Consider the following 12719-nt stretch of genomic DNA (forward strand, 5'->3'; position numbering starts at 1 on the left):
ATGACACAATGACTGCTCTGTTTTGTTTTCCAGAATGTTTCCCTGGTCATATGAGTTTGGCCGAGCTGTGATGGCTATAGATTTTATGGTCTTCACACTACGTCTGATTCATATATTTGCCATCCACAAACAGCTTGGGCCCAAGATTATCATTGTTGGCAAAATGGTGAGTGAACACAAAACTCTGACAATGTCTAAATCTGCAGTAATCTACAATCATCCTCAACACATGTAACAAAGGAACCAATACACAATACACACATAACAGACACTGACCAATATACTTCTGTGTGCTTCATCCTTATATAATGAGATGTCAGCCCATGTATCCTCTGGAGATCTAACTGAAATGACAAAGTCTTATACAGCAGCACCATACATTGATGGGCTCTCTTTCCTTCCTTCAGATGAAGGACGTTTTCTTCTTCCTCTTTTTCCTGGCTGTTTGGCTCATGGCCTATGGAGTAGCCAATCAGGCACTCCTCTACGCATATGATCCCCGTCCTGATTGGATATTTCGTCGTGTGTTCTACAGACCGTACCTGCACATTTTTGGACAAATACCCATAAATGAAATGGATGGTGAGTGACTCTGAGTCTCTTTATCTCAAACAGGAGGACATTTGGTATCCTGAGCCATGTTTTAATTATGAAGATAATTATTATTCAATTAATTAAAAATAACTATATCTGAAACTATACTTTTTCTAAAGCTTTCATTTAATTCTGTTCATCTCAGTTCTGTGACAGTGACACATACATTCATTAAAAAGACTGCATGACTTCTCAATACTAAAATTGCAGAACCTTGTTAAGATGAGACTGTGTATTTAATTTAGCAACATCCATTTGGTTTCCTTTCTGAAAATGGAACATAATAAGGCACAGAAATAAATTGATGCGTAACATTTGTCTAAATTTTTCTTCAGTTCACTTAAAGTGGCGATTGCAACACATAGACTTTCTATGCCCGAAACATGGATGCTACGTTTGAGAGCTTTCTGCTGCTAGCTCGGCGGCTAACTCAGCTAACTGGCTAACTGTAGACTGTAGTAGTAGTAGTGTGTGCTGAATGTATTTATACCTCCACAGCAGCAGGGGCGGGTTTATGATTTTCAGATCGGCCCACTAAATCCTGAACACAGAAATGTTGAAACACAGTTTGTGAAGCCTAGCTCCACAATTCAAATCTAAATGGTTGAAATGCTTTTACACCTTTTTTAGAAATATATTTATGACCTATTTAATGTGTTTAGAAGAAAATGTCTGAATTCATTTTACACAGTCTTTAAATGTTGTTTTGTACCTCTTCCTTCCATGTAGCTGACAAGTTGATAGACATAAAGTGTACAAACAATACCACACGCATTGAAGCAGGAGAGGAGCCCTGCATGAGCACCTACGCTAACTGGCTGGTTGTCATCCTCCTGGTCATCTACCTGCTGGTTACCAACATACTACTGGTCAACCTGCTCATTGCTATGTTCAGGTATACTGACATTTAGAGCATTTCAGTTCAGTTCTAATTCTGTCCCACTGATGAAACACAAAAAGTGGAATAATTGTACTTTATGTTATTGGAAACCCAGAGTAGGAAAGCTTTGTAGCTGTCTGTATATGTATAATAAAATTTCAATTCACTGTCCACAGCTACACCTTCTCTAAAGTGCAGGAGCGCAGTGACACCTACTGGAAGTTTCAACGTTACAACCTGATAGTGGAGTACCACTCGAGGCCCTGCCTGGCCCCACCCTTCATCATCATCTCACACCTCCACCTTTTGATCAAACGATACATCCGGCACATCCCCTCAGCCAAGAGCAGACACTTTGGTGAGAACATTTAAGAGAGGTGGGATGAAGTAGTGGTGTAAAGATAGAAGGCAGAGACACAAATTTGTCTTTGATTGTTTGTCACTGTGCCTCTCTTCCTCTTCTCCCTCTCCTCCTCTCCTCTTTATTTACCCTTTCCCTTTCTCTCTGTCACAACCCCAACCCACAACCCACTTAGAGCCCAGTTCTGTCTGAGCTTGCTTCCTGTTAAAGGGAGTTTTTCTTGCTACTGTCACCAAGTGCTGCTCATGTGGGAATGTTGGGTCTATACTGTAAATTAAATTAAAGAGTACAGTCTAGACCTGCTCTATGTGTAAAGTGACTGGAGATGACTTTTGTTGTGATTTGGCACTATATTAATAAAGATTGTGTGACTGATGGATTTACTGATCTCCTTTGTCCTCAGTTGGAGAGCTGCGGGGCAGAAAAGCCAGCCGCCTCAACACATGGGAGAGTATCCAGAAAGAAAACCTCCTCTCAGCTCAGAATAAGAGGAAGAGGGAGAGTGACACAGCACGACTTAAATCTACATCTGTCAAGTAAGTTGCTTCTGCTATTTTTGTGATTTTATACAGTTTAAAATACATATATGGGTAAGATTCATTTAATATGCAATTAAATCTGACTGACAAAGAGCAATGTTGGGAAACAGAGCCTAGTCAGTATATCAGCATTAAATTATACATACTGTATATGGGCATATATTGGTCAATAATTAAGAAGATATTGTAGTTCAGGAATGACAGATGTTTCTCCATTACATAGTTAGCCAGCCGTTATTGTCTTGCAACATTTGCTTCTAATATACGTTCATGTTAAATGTTGCTGACACTGACCAAAAATGTAATCACACCTTTCACTGAGGTTACATTTTCCATCATGTCAGTATGTTTAAGCTAATCTTTTACATTGGTTTGTCTTTTACTAGCAGAAGTTTGTGACCATTTCAGCTTGTTGAACTGAGCTGAACTCAGACTGTCTATAGCTCAGGTTTGCAGCTGAGCTAGGTCACTGTCAGAGACACAAACCTGACACAAGACTTAAGAAGACTTAACAACTGTTGATTGGAGACATCTTGTACAATTGGGGACAAAAAATGTCCCCAGTTTGAAAAAAGCAGATTTTTGTGTCAGTGGCTAAGGTTTGGGTAAGAGTTAGTTTTAGGCTAGTAGTGGTTATGGTCAGAAATTTTGGTAAGTGTACAGAAAATGCATGTAAGTCTATGTAAAGTGACTTTAAATGTGTGTGTGTGTGTGTGTGTGTGTGTGTGTGTGTGTGTGTGTGTGTGTGTGTGTGTGTGTGTGTGTGTGCGTGTGTGTGTGTTCCTGCAGGGTGGACAGTGTGCTGAAGCAGATGACCGAGATCCGTGACCATGATCGAAGGCTGCGGCTGCTAGAGACACAGGTCAGCTATACCTCAATACACATGACTTCCTCATCAGTTATATCACAGCTCTTTTTAAGGCCTGAAAATCATGTTATTTTACCAATTCCTCACACTGGTCCTTGTATTTAAGTGAGAGGTGTCTCTCACTAGTAAACATTTATCCCAGTCTTTGATGTTTCCTCAGGCTTACTCCTTTTTTTTTTTTTTTCTTTTTTTTCTTTTTTTCCCACCACCACCCCCCCTCTTCGGAGGACAACTTTATTTTTAGTGAGGCAATACATTTTACAAAATACAATTTGTCCTACCGCAGCCATACATGTGACCCTAGATTCATAGCACCACGTGAGGTAAAACATCAAACACATGAAACGCAACTAGGTGACAGATAGACAGGTGAGACAGAGAGACAGACAGACAAAGACAGACAGACGGTGGGACAGAGAGACAGACAGACAGACAAAGACAGACAGACGGTGGGACAGAGAGACAGACAGACAGACAAAGACAGACAGACGGTGGGACAGGACGATGACAAAACTGACAGGACGGGACTCAGTTGTTTGTGAATGAGTAGATAGGTCTGTGAGTGGTCATGATCGGGTTATGGGAAGGGGCTTTTTGTAACATGCTATGTTTGGGTGTTGCTTGTGTGTGTCTGTATGTAAAATGGTGAATAACGGGGAGGAAAGGAGGAGTTAAGAAAAATAAGAAAAGAAAAATAAATAAATAAATAAAAAATTAAGAAGATAAAAAAGATAAGTATAAAAAAAAAGAAAAAAAAAAAAAAGAAAATAAGATATATATATATATACATATATATACATACACATACATATATACATACATATACACATACACATATATATATATATATATATATATATATATATATATATATATATACATACATACATACACATACACATACACATAGATAAGTTTAATCCATTGATTAAACAATCAATCAGCCTACCAATCAATTAATCAATTAATTAGTTAATTAATTAATCAACCAACCAATCAAATAAGCAAACAAATAAAGATAGAAAGGGGGGCAAGGAAAAAGAAAGGGGGGGGTGGCTTTGGTTATGTTTTTGTTAAATTTAAAAAAGTTAGAAAAGGGGACCAGGTGTTGTCAAAGGCCGACATTTGCTTCTCTCTATGTGCATGATGTTTTTCTATTGTAATATATTCTGTGATTAAGTCTTTCCAGTGGTTGATATGACATGATTTCTTTGATTTCCAGTTTTGGAGGACTACTTTCTTAGCGACAGTTAGAGAGATGAGCAAGGGTTTATTGAAGTGTTGCGTAATGTGGATTGTAGAGATATCATTAAGAAGACAGAGTGTTGGAGATGATGGGATTCTGGAGTCCAGGATGGTAGAGAGTGCCTCAGTGATTGTGATCCAGAAACAATAGACTGGTTGACAGAGCCACATGGCGTGCAGATAGTCGTCTGTGCTACCTAAAGTGCATTGTGAACAAATATCTGTGTTGGCTAAGCCCATTTTAAACATTTTACTTGAGTGATGTGAGATCTATGAATGACTTTATACTGTATAAGCTGTAGGTTTGTGTTAGTGATCATAGAAAAAGTGTTATTGCAGATTTGTTCCCAATAATCAGGGTTGGGAGAGAACGCCAAGTCATTCTCCCACTTGGTTGTTGGGAGTGTTATTGTTGTTTTTAGGTTTGTGATCAATGTATATAGCTGGGAGGTTAATTTTTTGAAGTTATTAATTTTCATAAGTTTTTCTACAAGTTCAGATGGTTGTAATGTGTTGTTGGTGAGGCTTGTTTCATCTTTAATTTTAAGTTTAAGCTGTTGATATTGAAGGAACTGTTCTCTCCCAACCCCATATTTCTGTGTCAATGTATTGAATGACATGAATTGGTGGTTGTCAAACAGGTGGTGAAGATGTGAGATTCCTTTTCGTGCCCATGTGGAGAAGTGAAAAGGTTTATTCTGTAATGTGAACTCTGGGTTGTGCCAAAGTGGGGTGTACCTGTTTAGTGCTAGTGATGATTTTGTGATTTGGTTTGTTTTCCACCAGGCTGTCAGAGTTGAATTGATGGTAATGCGTTGGCAGAAGTTGGATTTTTTGATTGATTGTGAGTGGAAGGGGAGGTCTGCTATTGTGATATTTGTACATTGGTTCTGTTCTAGTTCCAGCCATGGGTAATTGTGATTTTGTATGTTAATCCATTTAACTAGGTATTGTAACTGATTTGCCAGGAAGTAGTGATGGAAGTTTGGTGCCTCAAGCCCGCCATGTGATTTTTTATTTTGCAGTGTTGAGAGTGATATTCTGGGTTTTTTATTATCCCAATAGAATTGTGTTGTTAATGAATTGAGAGTTTTAAACCAATTGTCTGTGGGAGTAGTGGGGATCATAGAGAAGAGGTAGTTAATCTGAGGGAGAGTTTTCATTTTGACAGCAGCTATTCTTCCAATGAGTGTGAGTGGGTGTTTGGACCAGCGTTTGAAATCGTCTTAAATTTTTCTGAGGAGGGGAGAATAGTTGAGGCTAAAAAGGTCTGACAGCCTGGGGGAAATATGAATCCCTAAGTATTTGATGTTGCCAGTTTGAAAGTGGGGGAAAGTGTCCTGGGCTCCAGAATCCCATGCATTATTAGAGAGGGGCAGTAAAATTGATTTGTTCCAGTTGATAGTGTAATGTGAGACATGAGAAAATCTATTGATGATATTGAAAGTTTCTTTAAGTGACACATGTGGATTCTGTATGTAAAGTAAGAGGTCATCTGCATATAAACTGATTTTGTGTTGTACGTTTGCTACCTGAATTCCTTTGATTATGCTGTTTTGTCGTATTGCTGCTGCAAGAGGTTCAATAAATATGGCAAAGAGGGAAGGCGAGAGAGGGCATCCCTGTCTGGTGCCCTGGTGCAGTGTGAAACTCTGTGAAGTGATTCCGTTAGTGGTGATTGTGGCCCTTGGTGATGTGTACAATGTTTTAATCCAGTGGGTGAACGACTCTCCGAAGCCAAACCTGTGGAGGGTGTTGAATAAAAATGACCAGTTTACCTTATCGAAAGCTTTTTCTGCATCAAGTGAAATGATAATGGTTTTCTGTTGTGTTTCTTGTGATATATTAAATAGGTTAAACAGTCTGCGGACATTATCTGTGGCGTGTCTATTTTTTATGAAGCCTGTCTGATCTGGGTGAATGAGTATGGGAGTGACTGTTTCTATTCTGGTGGCTAGTGCTTTGGTGATAATTTTCAAGTCAGTGTTCAATAGTGAGAGAGGTCGGTAGCTAGAGGGCTGAGATGGATCTTTATTTGGTTTTAACAATAATGTTATGGCTGCTGTATTCATGTGTGTGGGTATGGTGGAAGAGGTTTTGATTTCTATAGTTACTCTATTGAATAGTGGTGCTAATATGTCCCAAAAGTGTCTATAGAATTCGGCTGGGAGTCCATCTGGCCCGGGTGATTTGTTGTTAGGAATTTTATTGAGTGCTTCGGTGAGTTCATTAAGGCTAAGAGGTGCATCTAAAGTATCGGTTTGTTCTTTAGTTAATTTGGGTAGATTCACATTGTCTAGGAAAGTGTCTATTTCCAGTTGTGTTGGTTGATGGGTGGGGGAATACAGGTTGATATAAAAATTCCGAAAAATGTTATTTATGTCCTGTGGGTCTTGATTCATGTTTCCTGCGGAGTCCAAAATGGATGGGATGATTGATTTCTCTTTTTTGTGTTGGAGTAAATTTGCTAAATATTTACTGTTTACTTTATGGCTGTATTGAAAACCATTGTATTTCAGTTGTTGAATTTGGAATTGTGTTTTTTTCTGTATGATATCGTCAAGTTGTATTCTGAATTTTTTTTAATTCTTTTTGTTTTGGTTCACTGGGGTGGTGGGATATTTCATTTGTTAAATGTTTGATGTTTTGTTCCAATGTGTTTTCCAATTGCTGTTGCTGGTTTTTTTTTGTATGAAGAGTATGAAATGATTTTGCCTCTGATTACGGCCTTCCCAGTTTCCCACAACAGTGAAGGAGAGGAGTCCGGAGAGTCGTTCATCTCCAGAAAGAATGCCCACTCTCGCCTTATAAGGGTTATGAAGTCGGGGTCTTCTAACAGTGATGTATTAAATCGCCATGTAGTTGAAGTTTTGGTATATGTCTGAGTATTTATAGAGAGGGAAACGGGGGCATGATCACTAATTACTATTGAGTGGATTGTGTTATCTGATATCTTAGATATTAGTGAATTACTGACTATAAATAGATCAATTCTAGAGGAGCATTGGTGAACTGTTGAAAAATATGAGTATTCTCTTAGAGAGGGGTTGCTCATCCTCCAACTGTCCGTAAGGCCATAGTCCTCCATATATTGCTTTATTGTATTAGTGGAATGCCGAATTCTTGAGTTACCATAGGTGCTTGAGCGGTCAATTGTGGGATTAATAACGGTGTTGAAATCTCCTGCTATGATGAGGTTGTTGGAATTTGATAGCGTGGAGAAAAGGTTGTGGAAAAAAGATGGATCGTCATTATTTGGGCCGTAAATGTTTGCCAGTGTAAATGTTGTATGGTTGAAAACTGCGTTTATAATGATGAATCTTCCTTCTGGGTCTGTGATAGATTGATTTAGTGAGAACTGAATTTTTTTATTGATTAGAATTGAGACACCTCTTTGTTTACTGTTAAATGTTGAAGAGTATATTTTGTCAAATTGATCGAATTTAAGGTTCTGTATTTCTGTTGCTGTTAGATGTGTTTCTTGTAGGAAGCAAATGTCAGCCCTTAATTTTTCCAAATGATTAATTACTTTAAGTCTTTTGGATTGGTTACGGAAGCCACGTATATTCCATGATATCAATTTAAGCGGATGCATAAGTGTATGCCAGGTATGTCAGAATAATGTACTGGTGTGTGTATCTGGATTAGGGAACATTTAGAATAGCAAAAATAAAGGGAGAGGGAGGAAGATATAGAGGGGTTCAGTTGAGGAGGTATGTTGGGTGTGTTTTGGATCAAGAGTGTTGGATGAATGTGTATTATATCTTGCATAGCATGTTCTCCATTCTTTACCCTTGAGGTTAAGCTGTGAGATAGTAATGGTGTTAAGGAGTACAGACCTAAACAGACACTAAACAAGGGGATTTTACATAAATTGACAAAAACAGACAAAAAGACGGGACATAAACAGGCAACATGCAGAGAGTGGTACATTATATGAGAGAGAGAGAGAGAGAGAGAGAGAGAGAGAGAGAGAGAGAGAGAGAGAGAGAGAGAGAAAAAAAAAAAACTGAGGGAGCTTGTAGAGAGAGTAACTTTCTTGGTCGTAGAGCTAGTTCTGAAACTAGGAGATGTAATTGAGTCTGGCATAACTGTGTGGTCAGAAAAGCCAGGGTGTGATTTCTGGGGTTCTGAATAATTGTCCGTTTATGTATAGTTTGTCAACTGCCAAAACTGCACGTATGTTGTTTTTTCGTTGTTCCTTTAGTATGGGGTAGAGAGCTTTCCTTTGTTCGTTTATTTCCCGTGGGTATTGGTCGTTCATTCCGAAATTGGTGTCCTTAAGTAGTTTTCCTTTACTTTTGAGAAGTTCCTTATGTTGGTAGTGTTCAAATTTGACGATGATGGGCCTGATTTTATCCTTCTGCACTTTACCGAGACGGTGAATTCGATGAAAGGTGATGTTACTGACAATATCGGGTGGTAGTTTGAGTTGAGTTTTCATGAAGTTTTGAATATATGGTCCTGGATTGTCGGGTGTTGTTTCTGGGATTCCTGAGAAGATGAGATTGTCACGCATCGAACGGGTTTGAATGTCAAGAATGGTCTCCTTCATTTGTTTATTTTCAACGGTGACATTTTGCATTTGCTGAGTGAGAGTTGCTACGGAAGTTTTGAGATCCTGATTTGACTGTTGTAGTGTTTCAATCTGATTGTGGGCGAATTCAAGGCTTTGGCGCATGCTGTTTATCTCCTCGTGAATAGTGATCAACATGTCCAGTTTTTTATTTATGCTTGCAAGAACACTAACCTCAACTTCGGTGGTGTGCAGATCGTCCGTGTCCGTTGCGGAGTCTCGCTTTCTCCTCTTGGTGTCGGGTTGTTTGTTTGTTTCTGTTTCCATGGTTGAATGAAGTTGGTTATAGCAGTTGTCGATGAAATCTTCCAGGTCCGTTAATTCCTCCAGAGTGTAGTCCAGTTGTAGTCCGTGTGTGATAGCTGATGTGACGTTTATTTGTTAGGTCCGGGAAAAAGATATATAAGTTTTAAAGTCGGAAAAGTTGCTCTACTGTTGTGGTTCTCAGCAGCAGTGCGCCGCCATGTTGTGACGTGTGACGTGTGACGCCTGTCCTGACGTGTGAGGATGTCAGGCTTACTCCTATCATATCGTATCATTCACGAGCAAGGAACACATCACCAACGAGATACGTTTTAACAGATTTATTGACAGAATTTGAATGAATTGTGTATTCTTGATGCGGAACGATTCTTGATACGGTGATTCTTGATGCGGTGTGGGGAGGTCGGACGAAGGATCCGCCGCTGCGCCCGGGCAGTGACGAACCCCCAGGAACCTATGAGAGAGGAGAGAAGAACAGGAGAGAGGGCGGGGGGGAGGGAAACTCGAAAGCGAGAGTGAACGAGGGGGAAGCTGTTAGGTCTGTTTATATAGGAGCCGGAAGGGGTGTAATTGGTGTGTGTTCCCGCTCCCGAAACTGCGCTTATCAAGCTTCGATTCACGAGCAAGGAACACATCACCAACGAGATACGTTTTAACAGATTTATTGACAGAATTTGAATGAATTGTGTATTCTTGATGCGGAACGATTCTTGATGCGGTGATTCTTGATGCGGTGTGGGGAGGTCGGACGAAGGATCCGCCGCTGCGCCCGGGCAGTGACGAACCCCCAAAAAACCTCCAATTATTTGAGACGTGCTCGTGCGGATCTTAGATCGTTGAGTCTGAGCAGATATAGCTGTGATACGTTAATGAGCGTTAATAGTGAGAGTCCAAGATACAAGCAAGACGGCACAGGTCGAAGTGTGATGGTGACACAGTGAATTCTGAGCATCCAAGGAAACTGAAGATGCTATATGGAATATGGAATATGAACCTCGCTTTGAGGGTCAGGGCGATGTGAGGAGTTTGGTATCCTCAGCGAATGGTGTGTAAGCAAGTGGACAGCAGATTGGCGGTAAGAGAAAGCCGTTTGGCTGGTTCTTGGCTGACGAGACCAGCGAGAAGTGACTTACTTGGGGATGGTTTATGGCTGGGCTGGGATTACCTGTGATTAGTTTGGAGAAAAACTAGTACCGCTGAGGTAGGATTTAATAGTAGGTGTTTTATGTTCATGGCAGAATGAGCATAGGTGATGTAGCAGATGACGGTGGTGAGATAGAACGAGGGGGAAATGATGTTGTGTCGGTCGTGAAAGTGTTGGAACTTATTCCAAGCTGTCCAGTAGGAGGAGAGTGTAGAAGATAAGCTGTTAATATTGTAGTTTGGAATTCGAAGATCAGTAGTATTAAAGATGGATTTACAGATTGAAGTCAGTGCAGAATATGGAGGAACTGGAGTTGGCAGCGGTTTGGCGTGCAGAGCCAGTTTCTGAACTTCTGGAACATAAAATGAGAGTCAGCGATGGTATTCTGGTGGCCTGGGACGTAGGCCGCACGGAGGATATTGGTTAGTGATGGAGTGCCACGTGAGCGACGCATGAATGGCGTGATTGAAAAGGAGTTGGAGCGAACTTGGTTAATGATTTCAACGACTGAGATTATCATAGTGTATAAGAATGGATTAACTAGACTATTCGTGTCCCCATAGAACAGCGGTGGCTACTACGGGGGTAGATTTCGAAGAGGCGGAGGAAGCGACCTGGCAATTGTCCATGAGTTCTGGGGGCCATTCTGATGCTAACCATCTACCGTTGTAGAAACCCCCAAAATCAGCAGAAGGAGCGGCATCAGTGTAGCTGGATGTCAAGGGAGTTAGTCAGCTGATCATCATAAAAGAAGGAGATACCGTTCCGGCTAGAGAGGAGATGGAACCACAAGCGAAGCTCGGCGAGACAGGATTGGTTCCGTGACAAGGAAGACAGAAGCGACAGGACGATACGATAGAGCGTCGATAATGAAATAGTTATGGTGGTGAAATAGGACGACATATATATGTTACTTTGAACGTGTGACAGGGGCATTGATAATGAAATGGTAGAAGTGATGAGATAGGATGAAGTGTAGGTTACGTTAAACATGTGAAAGGGGCGTTGATAATGAAATGGTCGAAGTGACGAGAGAGAACGACAGGTAGTTTACGTTAAACGTGTGAAAGGGTGCATCGTATCGTATTGTATTGTATCGTATTGCATCGTATTATATTGTATCGCATTGTATCGTATCGTATCGTATCGTATCGTATTGTATTGTATCGCATTGTATTGTATCGTATTGCATCTGATTGCATGGTATTGCATCGTATCGTATTGTATTGTATTGTATCGTATTGTATTGTATCGTATCGTATCGTATTGTATTGTATCGCATTGTATTGTATCGCATTGTATTGTATCGTATTGCATCGTATTGCATCGTATCGTATTGTATCGTATTGCATCGTATTGCATCGTATTGCATCGTATTGTATTGTATTGTATCGTATTGTATTGTATCGTATCGTATTGTATTGTATTGTATCGTATCACATTGCATCGTATGGTATCGCATTGCATCATATCCTATTGTATTGTATTGTATCGTATTGCATCGTATTGTATCGTTTCGTATCATATGGTATTGTATTGTATTGTATCGTATTACATTGTATCGTGTTGTATCATGTTGTATTGTATCGTATTGCATCATATCGTATTGCATCATATTGTATCGTATTGCATAGTATTGCATAGTATTGCATCGTATCGTATTGTATTGTATTGTATCGTATTGCATTGTATCGTATTGTATCATGTTGTATTGTATCGTATTGCATCATATCGTATTGCATCATATTGTATCGTATTGCAGCGTATTGCATAGTATTGCATCGTATTGCATAGTATTGCATCGTATCGTATCGTATCGTATCACATTGCATCATATCGTATCGCATTGCATCATATCCTATTGTATCGTATTGTATCGTATTGTATCGTATTGCATCGTATCGTATTGTATCGTATTGTATCGTATTGCATCGTATCGTATTGTATCGCATTTCATCGTATCGTATTGTATGGTATTGCATCGTATCGTATTGTATCGTATTGTATGGTATTGCATCGTATCGTATTGTATCGTATTGCATCGTATTGCATCGTATCGTATTGTATCGTATTGTATCGTATTGTATCATATCGTATTGCATCGTATTGCATCGTATTGTATCGTATTGTATCATATCGTATTGCATCGTATTGCATCGTATTGTATTGTATCGTATTGCATCGTATTGCATGGTATCGTATTGTATCGTATTGTATCGTATTGCATGGTATTGCATCATATTGCATC

At 39.7% G+C, this 12719-nt stretch overlaps 2 protein-coding genes across 2 annotated transcripts in view; both read left to right on the forward strand.

Annotated features, from left to right (window-relative positions):
- LOC128378254 (protein PFC0760c) overlaps positions 1-12719 on the forward strand; it is a 98070-nt gene that overhangs the window by 67945 nt on the left and 17406 nt on the right. The gene's annotated exons all lie outside the window — the stretch shown is intronic.
- Positions 1-12719, forward strand: part of trpm4a (transient receptor potential cation channel, subfamily M, member 4a) — a 44604-nt gene that overhangs the window by 29107 nt on the left and 2778 nt on the right. The window contains exons 21-26 of the mRNA XM_053338085.1: positions 34-166; positions 408-582; positions 1324-1489; positions 1651-1832; positions 2239-2371; positions 3164-3236. Of these exons, the coding sequence (XP_053194060.1) occupies positions 34-166; positions 408-582; positions 1324-1489; positions 1651-1832; positions 2239-2371; positions 3164-3236 (862 nt within the window). The remainder of the gene's footprint in view (positions 1-33; positions 167-407; positions 583-1323; positions 1490-1650; positions 1833-2238; positions 2372-3163; positions 3237-12719) is intronic.

Source organism: Scomber japonicus, chromosome 18 (assembly GCF_027409825.1).
Source record: "Scomber japonicus isolate fScoJap1 chromosome 18, fScoJap1.pri, whole genome shotgun sequence".
NCBI lineage: Eukaryota > Metazoa > Chordata > Actinopteri > Scombriformes > Scombridae > Scomber > Scomber japonicus.